General features: G+C 43.9%; 1 protein-coding gene across 4 annotated transcripts in view; it reads right to left on the bottom strand.

Moving 5' to 3' along the window:
* The window catches only part of WASHC2C (WASH complex subunit 2C), a 61,359-nt gene that overhangs the window by 18,125 nt on the left and 27,314 nt on the right, over nucleotides 1-15,920 (bottom strand). For 3 of the 4 annotated variants that reach the window (XM_030571021.1, XM_030571022.1, XM_030571023.1), the window contains 6 exons: nucleotides 15,219-15,326; nucleotides 12,995-13,111; nucleotides 10,880-11,052; nucleotides 7,193-7,304; nucleotides 6,194-6,373; nucleotides 2,749-2,937 (listed from right to left, as the gene is read on the bottom strand). In XM_030571021.1, the coding sequence (XP_030426881.1) occupies nucleotides 2,749-2,937; nucleotides 6,194-6,373; nucleotides 7,193-7,304; nucleotides 10,880-11,052; nucleotides 12,995-13,111; nucleotides 15,219-15,326 (879 nt within the window). The remainder of the gene's footprint in view (nucleotides 1-2,748; nucleotides 2,938-6,193; nucleotides 6,374-7,192; nucleotides 7,305-10,879; nucleotides 11,053-12,994; nucleotides 13,112-15,218; nucleotides 15,327-15,920) is intronic. The other variant, XM_030571024.1, reaches the window with a different exon arrangement.

Raw genomic sequence — 15,920 nt, 5'->3', positions numbered from 1 at the left:
GGCTGTGGAAGCCCCAATCACTGGAGGTTGTTAAGAATGGGCTGGACAAACGCCTGTCAGGGATGTTCTAGGTTTACTTGGTTCTGGCTCAGCGCAGGGGGCTGGACTCGATGACTCCGCAACGTTCCTCCAGCCCTACAATTCTACAGTCATTGGGCCAGAGAAACCCAGTGTAAATTCCTCTGTAGTCCAGTGGTTAGGGCACTCACCTATGATATGGGAGACCCAAGGTTAAATCCCCGCTCCAGTGACTATTCAGTAATTTATTTATAGTTAGGGTCCTTCATTTTCTGTTATTTTATTTTTCCCCAGGAATTTAATCCATGTTTTATTGCAACAGCAACAAAAGCAAGTGAAAAAAAAAATCAGTGAAAAATTAATTTTTCTGGGTAAATATTGGTTTTATTTTAGTAGACTGAAGGATAGGGGAAAAAACAGATTAATGCTTTGACTAATGTAATTTAATGTGGTTTGCTGCAGAATTAAAACAGAACTCAAAACACAATGCCACCTCTGAGTTTAACACTCTCTCTCTAATCCTCAGATAAAACTTTTCATTTGAACAAACAATTTACTGTTGTAGACTTAGAACTATTAGCCTATACTTACATTTAATAATTGAGCCACACCACGTGCAGCACATACATTCAACTCCATCCTTTTCTCCTGTTTGTTTTTTTTAAACTTTTGAATACTCCATGTTCTAAAATATATACAGATTTTCATTTTCTTTCCATTTTAGTGTGTTAGATCTTTAAACCATCATCTGCTAACAGCTTGAAATGTGTACACGAGATTCATCAGTACATTCAGATGCGCGTGCACTTCAGAGCTTGCATGAACACCTGTTGGTTTCTTGTGTGCATCTTCTAGATTAATACATAGCCTTACTTCAATAGGCAACTTTGCATACACACACACAGACTTATGTATTATCGTAATACATAACTCATGGAATGTATTGTATCTTCCTAATAAAACAAGTTTCTTTTTTTAACATATTTGAATGATTCAAAAGTAGGGTGAACACTGGAAAAACATGAATACTTTTTGTAAAACCAGGGATTTTTCGGTAAAAATCAGTTTAAACTGAAAATGAAGGGCCTTATTTACAGTTGAGTTTGTTTATTTATATAAGTTTCTCTATAGGAGAGATGCAAGATCCCCACATCAGAATATCCCATAGTTTACGGCATTCTCCTGCCCGGGGAGAGACCCAAATTCAAATTCCTTCTTCACATCAGAAAGAGGAGAATTAAAATTAAAAATTAAATTAAATAATTGGAGATATACCAATCTCCTAGAACTGGAAGGGAACTTGAAAGGTCATTGAGTCCAGCTCCCTGCCTTCACTAGCAGGACCAAGTACTGATTTTTGCCCCAGATCCTTAAGTGGCCCCCTCAAGGACTGAACTCAAAACCCTGGGTTTAGCAGGCCAATGCTCAAACCACTGAGCTATCCCTCCCGCCCAATTGAACCTGGGCCTCCCACATGCTAGCTCGCAACCCTAACCACTGCGCTATAGCTCATAACCAAGACCTGCCACCACACCTTGTTTCTTGAATCCTTTGCTTGCTTTTCTCAAGCTGCCTGAAAGCCTAAACATTTTTAGTGTTAAAACAAAACCAAATTTCCACCCAACTTTTCAAAACTGCCAGTGAACTGAAAAAAAAAATCTATTATGTGTCTCAGTCTACTGGAGAGTACATCAAGTACCTCACAATATATCTGGTGTACTTGGGATGCCCCACAGCAGGAATCCTCAGGCCCTCAGCCACCTGGTTTCAACAGGTGGGGGCTGGAGGCAGAGTTTTTTCCATCAGTTCTGCCCATCCCATCCAACTCAGACTTTTTAGCATGTTGGGGCCCACTGCATTCAAATGAATGAAGTTGTTCACAAGTTCTCCTAATTGTAGTTCTGTATTAAAAAACTATTAGTACATGCACACACAGTGCACCGGGTCCAGCCTTGCAGACCCTGGCAATGTAACGTGAGGAATGCTGCAGTGTCTGCTTGAAAGCGGCAGCGGTAAGATGGGCTGATTCAGGGTATCAGCAGGCCAGCCTTGCCTTGGCAGAGCTCCTATAGTGCCCCGGCAGAAAAGAACTCTGTGCTCTCCTGCCCCTCGGTGCAACACCCGTCAGAGTGTAGTGGTGGAGATACCAGGTCGGGCTCACTGGCACAGAGGTGTGAGTTACAGTACTTTGTCCTGGGAAGGCATAACGGGTTCTCAGGGTTCACATACCACTTATATACGGGTTGCTCGGAGCTAAGCTCCCCTTTCAGAATGGGAAATGGCTCCTGTTAGATCCACCTGCTCAGATGTGAGGAGGGGAGGGAGTGGTGAAGGGAGATATCAGAAGCACCTCTGCATTCCCAGCCCCTCCCACCACAGCAATCTCAGGATCTGAGCTCTGGTCCTATGTGCCAGGCCAACCCCAGGCAGCCTTGTTTAAAGTAACTGTTTAAATTTCAGGTAGCACACACGCACGCACACACACCCCATCCCCTAGAAACACACTGCAGAGTTAGAGCTAGATACAGTGAGCTTGATTACAGAAGAGAGCTCCAGAGGAACAGGCAGCCAAGTAAAGCTGGTTTCAGACAGGATCGGGAAGCGCTGATGAAGCAGAAACACAGAACGGCTGTTCTAGACAGCAGGTGAGACAAAGGAGCAGGAACACTGCAAGGAGAGGGGGTTAGAGGGAGACAGGCAAGCCAGGGAGCCAGTTTGCTCTTTGCTCACCTTCCTTACTTCTTTCTGCTCAATCTTACTGATGTCTTGAACTTCCATTTTCTCCTCTTCCTCCTCTTCAAACAAGCTCAGCACATTCTTAGCCCTGATTTTGGCTTCTTTCTCCAGCAATGGTGGAGAGGCCGTGAACAGATCCAAATTACTGATAGGCCCCAAAGACGATGCCACGAAAGGATCCAACTGTAAAAACAAAAAACAGAGACTGGAATTTGGTGCTAGTTTGCTGGATTATCTTGGTTTGGATGTTTGACGTGTCCAGAACTCTGGGATCCAGTAACATGGCAAACAGCTAAATGCACCCACCCTTCCCAGGCAGATAAAAAGGAGTGCCATATGCATTACTTGAGGGCCTCACAGATCTGATGGCCCTCCTGCAGAAGAGCACAGGTTTGCGTCAGTACCCTGCACCCTAGTCCTGTTGTTCAGCATGTTGTGCATCAGGGTTTGTTTGGAGTTTTTTTAGGCTGGCTGCTTCTGCTCCCCTACAGAGATGGCTGTTTGTCAATAGCTATGCTGCTACTTTATTAAATCATTTGGGATCCTCCCAAGCGGAAAGCACTATATGATTGTTAGATATGCTCAGAGTAGTTTTCTACGAGCACATAATGTTGCTAACAAACTAAGTACCTAGAAAGTCATTGCCCAATAATTCCCACAACATTAATTGAACTGGGAGTTGGCCTACATTTGGCTGATCCTTTCCAACATTACACTTGAGACAATCTCAGTTAGCAAATATTGCTGCCAAAAGCAGAAACTCATGGTTTTAGCAGGTCTATAGTCCCATGGACACATTAGAGTGATGCATGTAAATAGGATGTTTCAATAGCATCACAACAGTTCCTGGGTTTATTGCAAAGTGTGTGTGCGCGCATGCGCATTCACGCACACACACTAAGGCAGCTCATCCAGTTCACATTTGGAAAGGAATACTGCACCTGTGAGTCTGATGTTTCGCATGCTGAGGCATTTCTCTGCATGACCCATTGGAAACATTTTTAAAAACAGCAATTATTCAGTTTGCCATTTTGGTCCAAGCATGATTTTGGTGGCCAACAAATTTTGAAAGAGGGCGACTACTGCTAAGCATGGAACATCTAGAGCAGGCTGCTTTATGAGTTGTGCGGGCGAGGATCCCCCCCCAAAACACATCCTCCGCCCCAGCGCCGCCCAGCCCCAAGGAAACAACCCCTCCTTCCCCAGCAACACCCTGCCAAACAGCTGTGGGCCGCAAAGGAAGGTTAAGGGGTTGGGTTGGGATGGGGTGGGGGAGAAGAGGGTTTGGGACTTTATTAAGAATTTTTCAATTAAAGCAAATGATCATTTTAATTTTATGAATCATGGAAAAATGAACAATACCTGTTCCGTTGAAAGAAAACATTTGTACTTTTCATAATTACCTTGCAAATTTAATGAGGGATCCCCCCATGAACTAAGGGGAGGGGAAAAGGGAGACAGTCTGAAGGGATTTTCTGGGGCTATGAATTAAGGAGAGGGGAAAGGGGGGCAGTGTGAAGGGATTGGATGTGACTGTCCAACACACAAACACAGGGGCCGCAGGGAGCCTAGGGGCAGGGCAGTTGATGGGGCTGGGGAGGGGCAAGGTCCCTGGACCAAGGAAGAGGGCAGCAGTCGGGGTAGGGCAGGTGCATACACACACAATTTCCTGGCTGCTCACAGACAGTTCAACACCCCCAACCCCTAAATCACTACAGAGGCCACCCTGGGACCAACCAGCGCAGTAGCTGCCCCACCCCCAACCGAAGAGGGGCTGGGGGGGGTCTCAGCCCAGTCCCACCCCCACCTAGGCTGGCGGCTCCTCCTCTCGCTTGGCACTTACCGGCTCTGCCTCATGCTCGGTGCTTTCCACCTCAGCGGGCCCCAGAAACAACGCACTCACTGTACGCCAGGCAAGGGGAGCGGGAGACGGAGACACGTGCAGTTCTGGCTGTTAGGGCGGCGCATGCACATGGGGCTGTGAGGTGGGCCCCCCATGCCCCTCAGCAGCCCCACTCCGCCACTTGCCCGCAGGCTGCACAGTGAGCTCACGTGGGCCACATGTTGTGCAGACCAGAATTAGAGGCTGTTAAACATAAGAATGGCCGTACTGGGTCAGCCCCATCCTGGCTAATAGCCATTAATGGAATTAACCTCCATGAATTTATCCAGTTCTCTTTTAAACCCTGTTATAGTCTTAGCCTTCACAACCTCCTCAGGCAAGGAGTTCCACAAGTTGACTGTGCGCTATGTGAAGAAAAACTTCCTTTTATTTGTTTTAAACCTGATGACTATTAATTTCATTTGGTGGCCCCTAGTTCTTATATTATGGGAACACGTAAATAACTTTTCCTTATTCATTTTTTTCACATTACTCATGATTTTTTATACCTCTATCATATCCCCTCTTGGTCTCTTTTCCAAGCTGAAAAGTCCTAGCCTCTTTAATCTCTCCTCATATGGGACTCGTTCCAAACCCCTTCTCTGAACCTTTTCTAATGCCAGTATATCTTTTTTGAGATGAGGAGACCACATCTATATGCAGTATTCAAGATGTGGACGTCCCATGGATTTATATAAGGATAATAAGGTATTCCCTACCTTATTCTCTATCCCCTTTTTAATGATTCATAACATCCTGTTTGCTTTTTTGACTGCCGCTGCACACTGCGTAGACATCTTCAGAGAACTATCCACAATACTCCAAGATTTTTTCCTGATTAGTTGTAGCTAAATTAGCCCCCTATTATATTGTATGTATAGTTGGGGTTATTTTTTCCAATGTGCATTACTTTATATTATCCACATTAAATTGCATTTGCCATTTTGTTGCCCAATCACTTAGTTTTGAGAGATCTTTTAGAAGTTCTTCACAGTCTGCTTTGGTCTTAACTATCTTGAGCAGTTCAGTATCATCTGCAAATTTTGCCACCTCACTTTTTACCCCTTTCTCCAGATCATGTATGAATAAATTGAATAGGATTGGTCCTAGGACTCACCCTTGGGGAACACCACTACTTACCCCTCTCCATTTTGAAAATTTACCATTTATTCCTACCCTTTGTTCCTTGTCTTTTAATCAGTTCTCAACCCATGAAAGGATCTTCCCTCTTATCCCATGACAGCTTAATTTACATAAGGGCCTTTGGTGAGGGATCTTGTCAAAGGCTTTCTGGAAATCTAAGTACACTATGTCCACTGGATCCCCTTTGTCCACATGTTTGTTGATCCCCTCAAAGAACTCTTAATAGATTAGTAAGACATGATTTCCCTTTACAGAAACCATGTTGACTTTTGCCCAACAATTTATGTTCTTCTATGTGTCTGACAATTTTATTCTTTACGATTGTTTCAACCAACTGGTCAATTCTACAAAATGCACTGTTAAAGAGATTAAAAGAACATTTGCCAAATCTCTAACTAAAAAAGTAGCCCTTACCTTTTCCTTTTTCTGCTGCCCTGCAACCTCTGTTCCTCCAGTCACAGGAACTGCTCTATGCTCCTCTGAATGTCCTGACTTCTCTTCTACCAGTTCAGTCTTTGATGTGTCCAGCAAATCCTCCTTTTTCTTCTCTTCATCAAATAATGAAGGTGGCGCCTGAGGCATTTTTGCTTTTTCCTGGGAAATGAAAGGATGTTACTACTCACACACGGAGATCTGGCACATAAGCGCACAGATGGATACATATAAAAGGTCTATCTATGAGGGAGTGGGGTCTCTGGCCCACATGGGACAGCAGATAGGTAAACAGGGCTTCTCTTGTTCCCAGTGGCTCAACAGATGGGAGAAGCCTGTGGTCCACACATGGCAAGTGGGCTTGTGAAAAGGAGAGGTGTAGGGGCTATTATGTGGCAGGCCACAGTAGATTCTATGGTAGATACTCAGAGCAGTGTTTTGGGGTTGGCACTACAGATATGATGGCATTGGGTGGCAGAGTGTTTATTACTACAATCAGCACACTGGTCTAGGATAAATAGGAACCTGGCTGATATCAGAAACCCTATGGGGGGGGGGGTGAGGGGCGGGAGAATTATAGCCACAAGTGTAGAATCAGAGTTTGGCGGGTCTGACACAGGGGAAAATCCTGCACCTATTGAAGTCAATGGAAACTCTGCCACTGATTTCAATAGGACCAGGATTTCCATTCCTAGGACCATACTCAAAACCCTTCAGTAATACTCAGAGCACAGTCTGAGCAGGCCCAACCCCAGCTCCAGCCAAGGCAGCACTCAGACTCTATTTCAGAGTATCATTTTAACCTAATGAAGCCAAGTAGTTTTAAGCCCAAAATTCCAACCACCTTAATCCTACTATAAATTTGTTGGAACTCATCTAACCTAAAGGCCCTAGTTAATGTGTTATGAGAAAGCCTGCCTTGCTACAACAATGCCATTCAGTAAATCATCTGTATTGAAGTTAAGCAGGAAAAGGAGGTACCGCTGTGGTTTTAGCTGCTGAAGGAACACGTGTCGGCTGGGAGCTGAAGAACGGTCCTCCGTTAACAGCATCTTCTTCAAACAGAAGAGAAGCCTTCTGGTGCTTCCTCTGACTGCAGAGAGAAATCCATGCACGGCAGACATGTTTAACTGGTCAAATGGTATCGTTTAGACTGTCCTCTTTAAGGACATGGTATAGAAGAACAGAAATTCTGAACAAAGTATGATCAGGGCCAGGTTCTCTCTAAGCTACAGAGGCCCAGGACTGCTGCTCCAGTCTGGCAGGAGACCTTGCCTCCAGCCTCAGTCCATACTAGGATATGAGAGTGCCAGAGCAGGTTGCTTCCATTGCTTACCTCACTAGCACTGGAGTCTCATCTCTCACCTCTTTATGTGAAGGTGACACATACACCCTTTCCCACTCCCTGCATCCATCTTGCCTATTTAGCCTGTAAGCATTTGGGGCAGAGGCTGTCTACTATTCAGTGCACAGCGCCAAGCACAACAGGGCCCCAGTCTTGGTTGGCCCTTAGGCACTACTGTAATAAATGCGATTAACATAACAAGCAAAGCAGCATCACTTCTGGAGTGGAACTCAGGTGGGATTTTGTGGCCTCCAACATGACATCCGCCCCTCACTTGAGTTGAAGTACATGTGGCAGGACTATGTGGGGGAAAGAGGCCCAAGATGCTACGCAGTAGAGGGTGAACTTCAGGAATAAATTTCATATACGCTTCTGAAAAACACTGAACAAAAACCTTAATTCAGCATGATCGCTGGGACTTTGCTTTTGTATTTGCAAAAAGAATAAATCACTTTGAAATATTGAAGAGGGTTCAGAGAAGAGCCACAAGAATTCTTAAAGGATTAGACAACTTCTTACAGTGTTTGAGCTCTTTGAGTCTATATAGCTTAACAAAAAAAAAAGATTAAGGGGGGACTTGATTACAGTCTATAAGTACCTATATGGAGATCAAATATTTAATAATGGGTTCTTCAATCTAGCAGAGGACGGTCTAACATGATCCAACAGCTGGAAGTTGAAGCTAGACAAATTCTGACCAGAAATAAGGGGTACATTTTTGACAGTGAGGATAATTCAGCATGGGCACTACTTACCATGGGTTGTAGTGGATTCTCCATCACTGACAATTTTTAAATCAAGGCTGAATGTTTTTCTATAAAAAGATCTGCTCTAGGAATTATTTTGGGGAAGTTCTAGGACCAGTGCTACCCAGCAAGTCAGACTAGATGATTGCAACAGTACCTTCTGGCCTTGGAATCTATGATTTTGTCTCATAAGAACATGGGGTTCTCTCCACTCGGGCATTACAGCTAGTCTAATAACTCAATATGACCTTAGTCCTGTCCACAAATCCATCCTGGATTCTGCAAATCCATTTGTCACTCCTAAGCATTAGCAGCACAGTTTATACACTATCACGGTGTTCATAAGATGTCACTGACTATGCTATTTCTGCTGTGTAAATTAGTCATCTGGTGTGCAAGTCAGTCACCTGAGTCACTTGATGTCAATTCCGCTTCCTGATTGGATGACTGCAACTTTTGAAACAGGAGGAGAATTATGTACTCACTGTGCATCTCGAACAATGCACTTTTCTTAGACCCTTTCAGATGATTAGATTTTTAGCCTAAAATATGAAGTTTTCAAAATCCAAATACTTTCATAAGTAAAGTGGTAGCAAGCTGGATATTCCTCAAAATAACCACCCTGCCCCATGAAGCAACAGCACGTCTAAGGCTGCACTTCTGTTCATGAAGATATTTACACAAAATTAATAGATCAGTGCAAAAATTAGCAGCAAGAAGATTGACCTCCATCCATTTAACCAAACCCAGAGATCCCACCTGTCCTACTAGACCCAACACTCCATAACAACCTGACATTTCAATGATTTCCCCCCACCATCAATCTCAGCCTGGATCAGTCCACACAAGAGGCCCACTTCCTAGACACTACAGGGCTAATAAGCGATGATCACATAACCACCACCCTATACTGGAAACCTACTGACTGCTATACTTACCTACATGCCTCCTGCTTTCATCCAGACCACAATCACACGATTCGTTGTCTACAGCCAAGCTCTACAATACAACTACATTTGCTCCCATCCCTCAAACAAACACCTACAAATCTCTATCAAGTATTTTTAAAACTGCAATACCCACCTGCTGAAGTAAAGAAACAGATTGACAGAGCCAGAAGAGTACCCAGAAGTCACCTACTACAGGACAGACCCAACGAAGAAAAGTAACAGAACGTCACTAGCCACCACCTACAGCCCCCAACTAAAACCTCTCCAGCGTACCATCAAGGATCTATAATCTATCCTCAAGGACAATCCCTCACTCTCTCAAATCTTAGGATACAGGCCAGTCCTCACTTATAGACAGCCCCGCAACCTGAAGCAAACACTCAACAACTACACACCACACAACAAAAACACCAACCTAGGAACCAAACCCTGCTACAAACTCCGGTGCCAACTCTGTCCACATATCTATTCAAGGGACACCATCACAGGACCTAACCACATCAGCCACACCATCCAGGGCTCGTTCACCTGCACATCTACCAATGTGATATATGCCATCATCATGTGCCAGCAATGCCCCTCTGCCATGTACACTGGCCAAACTGGACAGTCTCTACACAAAAGAATAAATGGACACAAATCTGACACCAGGAATTATAACATTCAAAAACCAGTAGAATACTTCAATCTCCCTGGTCACTCAATAACAGACCAGAATTGGCAATTCTTCAACAAAAAACTTCAAAAACAGACTCCAACATGAAGCTGCAGAACTAGAATTAATTTTCAGACTGGATACCATCAGATTAGGCCTGAATAAAGATGGAGTGTGGTTGGGTCATTACAAAACCTAAACTTAATTTCCCCACTATTAATTTTTTCCTACTGTTACTCACACCTTGCCATCAACTATCTGTAATGGGCTACTTTCTTACCACTTCAAAAAGTTATTTTTCCTCCCTTGGTATCCTGCTATTAATTGATTTGTCTCATCAGACTGACCTCACACTTAGTAAAGCAACCTCCATCCTTTCATGTATTTATACCTGCTCCTGTATTTTTCTCTTCATGCATCCCATGAAGTGGGTTCTAGCCCACAAAAGCGTATACCCAAATAAATTTGTTAGTCTCTAAGATGCCACAAGGACTCCTCGTTGTTTTAATCTGAGAACAGGTGAGCTTTGTTTTGTGCCCTGCAGGCAAACCGATCTCAGCTATTTTGGTCCCAAGGGAGGATGGGGAGCTCCAGAGTCAAGAGTAATGAGAATGCCCTGTCAGCAGCCCTCTACCTTTAAAGAGGTTTCTCCAGCTTAAATGCCTATGGTGATCCCAGCTGTGACAACACCACAGGGTGAAAGGAAACCAGGGTCTAAACCAACACCTTAATCTCCACCTGGAAATCAACATTCAGCTGGTTCAGTAGCATAACAGTGGAATAGCAGAAATGCACAGCAGAAAACAATGATTTTAAGATTACCTGACAGCATCTCAGCTTCCTGGGAAAATGGAGGCCTCGTTGTATTTCAGAAAGGGAATCCCATAATACCCTTGACAAACTATTGGAATGGGTAAGCCTGCTCCAAGAGATTGGAGAGAAATGTGCTGCTCTGCTGTCAAGTTCTCTCACCTGTCTTTAGTGATTGCAAATAAATCCTCCTCCTCCTCCTCTTCACCCTCCTCAAAGAGGCTAGTCTTTTTCACAATGTTAGCCGGACTGACTGCACTGACAGGTTTTGCAGGTTCCCCCTTTCGGCTGTCTTCGGAAATTGGTTTAGTCGGCTTGCTGATGTTCCAGTGGTCCTAAAAAAAAATATAGGAATTATTCTCTTACAAACCTATTTCCTCACCTCTTCTACCTGAGTCAGCATATTAGAATCAGCGCTTGTTCCTGTGAAGAGATGGGCTGTTCTTACATCTGTGCATTAAATACAAACACCAGTGCAACACCAGGCCAGAAAATGATATTATTACCCCCCACACTGTATAAGCTTTCAGGACATAGGCTTGGCTCCTATTTCACAGGTGTTAATGGAGCTGCAGGTGTAAATGAGTACTAGCATCCCTGAGATCTGCCCCGAAGCTGGTTTTGTGAGTGCATGTTATGCAGCCACAGAAGGGAGAAGCTTTCCGTTTTTGATAATTTGGCCCACAACATTTTGATGATTAGACAGTTAGAGGAGTGTGGAAACACACATTACGCAGTGTCCCAAGATAGTATCAATAACAATGCTGCCTCATTTCCTGACTTCTAACTGTAATATTAAGGCAGTTTTTCCTCTTGGGTTAACAAAATAATTGACCATGCTAATACAGTGTTAACTCTTAAATGGCTCAACTAGGGTTATGTTCATGCCTCAGTTGGAGGGGAATGTGCTGAGATGGGAAGAGAATGGTTAAATGTACGCCTTTGCTGTTTAAACTGGTCGGCTGAAGCCAGTTTTCTGAAAGGCTAGGTTAACAGAGCAATGGCATGCCTGTCTCTTTCTGCGACAAAGCTATTTCCATATCAACATTTTATCTAAGCGAGAAGTCAGAATTTGCCTTAATACGGAATACTGCAAATCCCAGAAATATTTTCTCTGTTTTCATGCTTACAGTATCTCTCTTTATCCCTTTATGTTACAAGTGGTCTGCAGATGGAAGATCACCGCATCCCTTTCCTACTTTATAATGTATTAAAAAATGACAGGCATTTTTTTCTTTTAAATTCGGCCTTGTTTTACTTTTACATTAGATATTCATGTCTCATCTACCTTAAAAAAAAAAAAAAAAACACAAACAAAAAAATCTACCACTATAGGTTACCTGGAAAGCCAGTAGTTTTATGATAGCCACTAAAGCAGCAGTGAAATACAACAGGGTTCAAAAAAAGAACTAGGTAAGTTCATGGAGGATAGGTCCATCAATGGCTATTAGCCAGGATGGGCAGGAATGGTGTCCCTAGCCTCTGTTTGCCAGAAGCTGGGAATGGGTGACAGGGGTGGATCACTTGATTATCTGTTCTGTTCATTCCCTCTTGGGCACTTGGCATTGGCCATTGTTGGAAGACAGAATACTGGGCTACATGGACCTTTGGTCTGAGCCAGTTTGACCATTCTTATGATTAATTAAGCAGGAATGTGAGTTTTAGTCACACAGTAAAGTTCCTTTTAAGTGGGTCATGCTGACACTTTGTTAACTCAAGTACCTGGCTGCAAATCTTGATTAAGGATTCAACACCCTCCAACTCGGATTAAGGGTTGAGAGAGCTCCCAAGACCTGTACCCGAGTCATCCAGCTAGCGCTTCCAACAGAGATGGGTCAAATCTTGTTTTCCAATTCCCCCATATTTCTAAATAAACCTTGACTACCCCAAAACTTTCAGGCCCTCTTTATACACATTAGTAATAAAGAAGTTCATGCTCTTTTTTCCTCTTTTGTAGGCCAGCTCTAAGTCACCCTTCTCAGCAGGAGGCTGCTGTGCCATTTTCTGTTAGACACGTATAGCCTACATCCAACAATTTTTTCCTGCCATAGTATCTCTGCCAGCCAGTCCCATGGTGCATGCTGCTAAAGAGAACATAGAGCTCCCCCAGCCCCACAGATATACAACAGCTGGAAGGAGCACTGTCCATAGACACAGCCCAGGCACCTAACAATCCACACTCAAGTGCAATGGAGTGAATGTTCTATTGAACATTTCATCTTTTGGAGAGCTGCAAGCCCAATATCCCCCTTTAAAATGCATCTTGTTCTACAGTACCTCCTCATCACTGCTGAACAACGAGCCAGAGGGTTTTTTGAGGAGCTCTGATTGTTTTGCTTTCTCCTGGGGTGGTTTTGACTGTTGCTTCTTAGCAGGTGCAGTACCAAACAGATCCTAAAAATATTAAAGCCAAGAAAGGTAACTTTGCCTGGTACTTGGTGTGCATCAGCACTCAGGTTCCTATCAACATCAGTTGAATGTAGCTCAGCCAAGAAACAGGTTAAGGAAATATAAATACTTCCACCAAAACCTATTCAAAAGGACAACAGCTTTAGATACCATGGAGCAAATAGTTCTTAGCCATGGCGTCCACAGATGTTTAGTAGAGAAGTTACAGACCAAAAGCCTGTAGGTATTAACACTTTCAACAACTTGACAAGCTTGGATAAGAACCCAGTCCCACAATGGAATCTGCTAGCAGGACTCATACCCAGTCTCTCTAAAGTCAATTTCCCATTGCAGGCTTTCGTTTTTATTCTGTACCTTCTGTTTCAGCTGGGGATTTCTGATTTGCAATGTGATTAAGAACTACGTCTACCAGGCTTTTAACCCTAGGATCTGAAAGGGATATTTTAAAGACCACACTCCCACTTTGAAAGAGAGGTTCTCTGACTGCAGCTTGCACATACGCTTTCCATCATTGTTTATTTTGCACTGTCAATTATTTTCTGTCCTCACATTGGTCACAGCCCTTGTCTCATCTACAGTAGCTGGCTTTGTAGCTGTAAATCACAAGTGCAAACAGGATTCAGGGCTTGTCTACACTACCACTGAAGGCCATGAAAATAATTTCATTCAAGGATGTGGAAAAGCCACCCCCCTGAGCGACGCAAGTCACATTGACTTAAAGCAGTGTCTAAACCACTCTCCCACCGACATAGCTTCCACCTCTCACTGAGGTGGAGTAATTATGCTGACAGGAGAGCGTTCTCCCATGGGCACAGCGCGTCTTCAGCAATGCACTACAGCTGCACTGATGTAGCATGGTAGTGTAGATTAGCCCTCAGGCACGTTAGACACCATGTCATCTTAGCCTTGTCATGCTAAAAGTGGTAGATCTGAGTGGGTGGTGAATTATGGCTATATGAAGTTTGCTTGGGTAGACAAGGTCAGTGAAGAGGACAGCAAGAAGGTGGTGTAAGATGGCAAGCATTACAATCAATAAGATCACATGGATACTCAGTTTAGGCATGTGCAAATCTTCCCGATTAGGATACTGTAACCCTCTGTCTATGGCAGAGATTTAGTATTTTCATTTCACAGAGCCTCATGAGATGGGACGTTTTTCTGACAGTCAAAAGATGTATTCATACTTATTATCAGAGAAAGAAAGAAACTACCCCCAGATCATTACCAGCTGATCCCCATCACCTCTCCGACTCTGGCCTCAGAGGAAATTTCTCCATCAAAGGGGACAGATATACTACTATATGTTGACCAGCTCATTACTGCAGTTCAAGTCTTCCCAGCCACAACTCATTGCTCAGCAGCTCTGCTGTAGCCTAGCAAACTGATACAAACAGCTGTCATCTCTGCAGACTAGGGATGGAGGAGGGACTCTTTTCAACAAGACAAGCAAGCAAAAAGACAAAGCATTGTTGCATCTGGGAAGCAAACCAGGATCCTGACCTGCAACAGTAGTGTGGCCTACTGCACACGTAAAAAGACACCTGGTGAACTCGGTACTTGTCCATGTGCAAGACTCTTATGAAGCGGGATCAAAACAGAATCCCTTAAAAGTTTTTGCAGTTGAACTCTGATTCCTGGTTAGAAACTTTGCAAAAACCCAAAATTAGGAATGTCCAGTAGAATGGCTTGCTAAGCAATGGGAACTTCTGCTAACAGTCCCAGATGGGAAGAGCTGGGAACTGGAGGCAGGGTGCTCTCAGAGGATGGCTCTGGAATTTGCATAAGTCACAGGCCTCCACAATCTGTTGACACCTCATCGCAGTCAGGTGATGATCATGGGGCAGGCTAGTTTACTCTGGGGACTGGGTGTCCAAAGATGGATTGCAAGCTCTTGAAAAGCAGAGGTGATGCTTCCCTGTGTGTTTGTACAGCACCTAGGATAGGGGCTTTTGGGCAGTACCACAAGGCACACTAAATTAAGAATACTGTGAACCTGTCCTTAGTTATTACCCACTTAACAGCTTTACCTTACTCACAGAGCCCAGAGAGTGGGCTACAAAAAAAGTGCAGCCAGTGCTGGGGAGGCACTTACCTCTTCATCCTCATAGTCAAAGAAGGAGAGTGGGGTTTTTGTGGCTGACTTGCTGGGTGGTAGAGATGTGCTCTTTGACTTCCCCGTTTGACTTGATGAAAACAAGTCCTGTTAGAACCAAACACAGTCACTTAGCAAGACAGTTTGAGATGAGAGAAACAGGATTTAAGAACTTGGAAAAACAATATGCACTTTGCATTTATTCAAAAAGAGAGACTGTTTGGTGTGCTACTGAAGAGGAGTAAGATGGCTGATTCTCACCACACTGAAACCAGAGGCCCACACTTTCACAGAAAAGGTCACTGATTTTGGGGCCCTACTGAATATACCTCCAGCCCATTCAGAAATATTGAGTGCATGCAACTTCTCCTGGGAACTCTCTGAAGCAGTTGCCAACTTTTACATGGTAAATAAGCACCCTTACTTTCACAATAAGCCAAAAATCAAGCTAATCTCATTTCAAAACAAGGCCAAAACAAGCCAATCTCTAAGAAACCCAACACTCAATGTGATTAGATCCCTCTGGCACGCAGTCTGGGCCTGCTGTGGGACCGCTGTGCATCCCGACTCTCTCTCGCCGCTGCTTGCCAGGAGCCGATCAAAAACAAAAACAAAAAAGAAGCAACAAGCTACAAGCCAAAAAACTAGCCAGCAAGCAGCCCACAAGCCAATTAAGCCAAAAAACAAGCCCAATTTCTGCTT

The sequence above is a fragment of the Gopherus evgoodei genome, chromosome 7, assembly GCF_007399415.2.
Source record: "Gopherus evgoodei ecotype Sinaloan lineage chromosome 7, rGopEvg1_v1.p, whole genome shotgun sequence".
NCBI lineage: Eukaryota > Metazoa > Chordata > Testudines > Testudinidae > Gopherus > Gopherus evgoodei.
The sequence above is the reverse complement of the archived record's forward strand: the minus strand, read 5'-3'. Positions and strand labels throughout refer to the sequence as shown.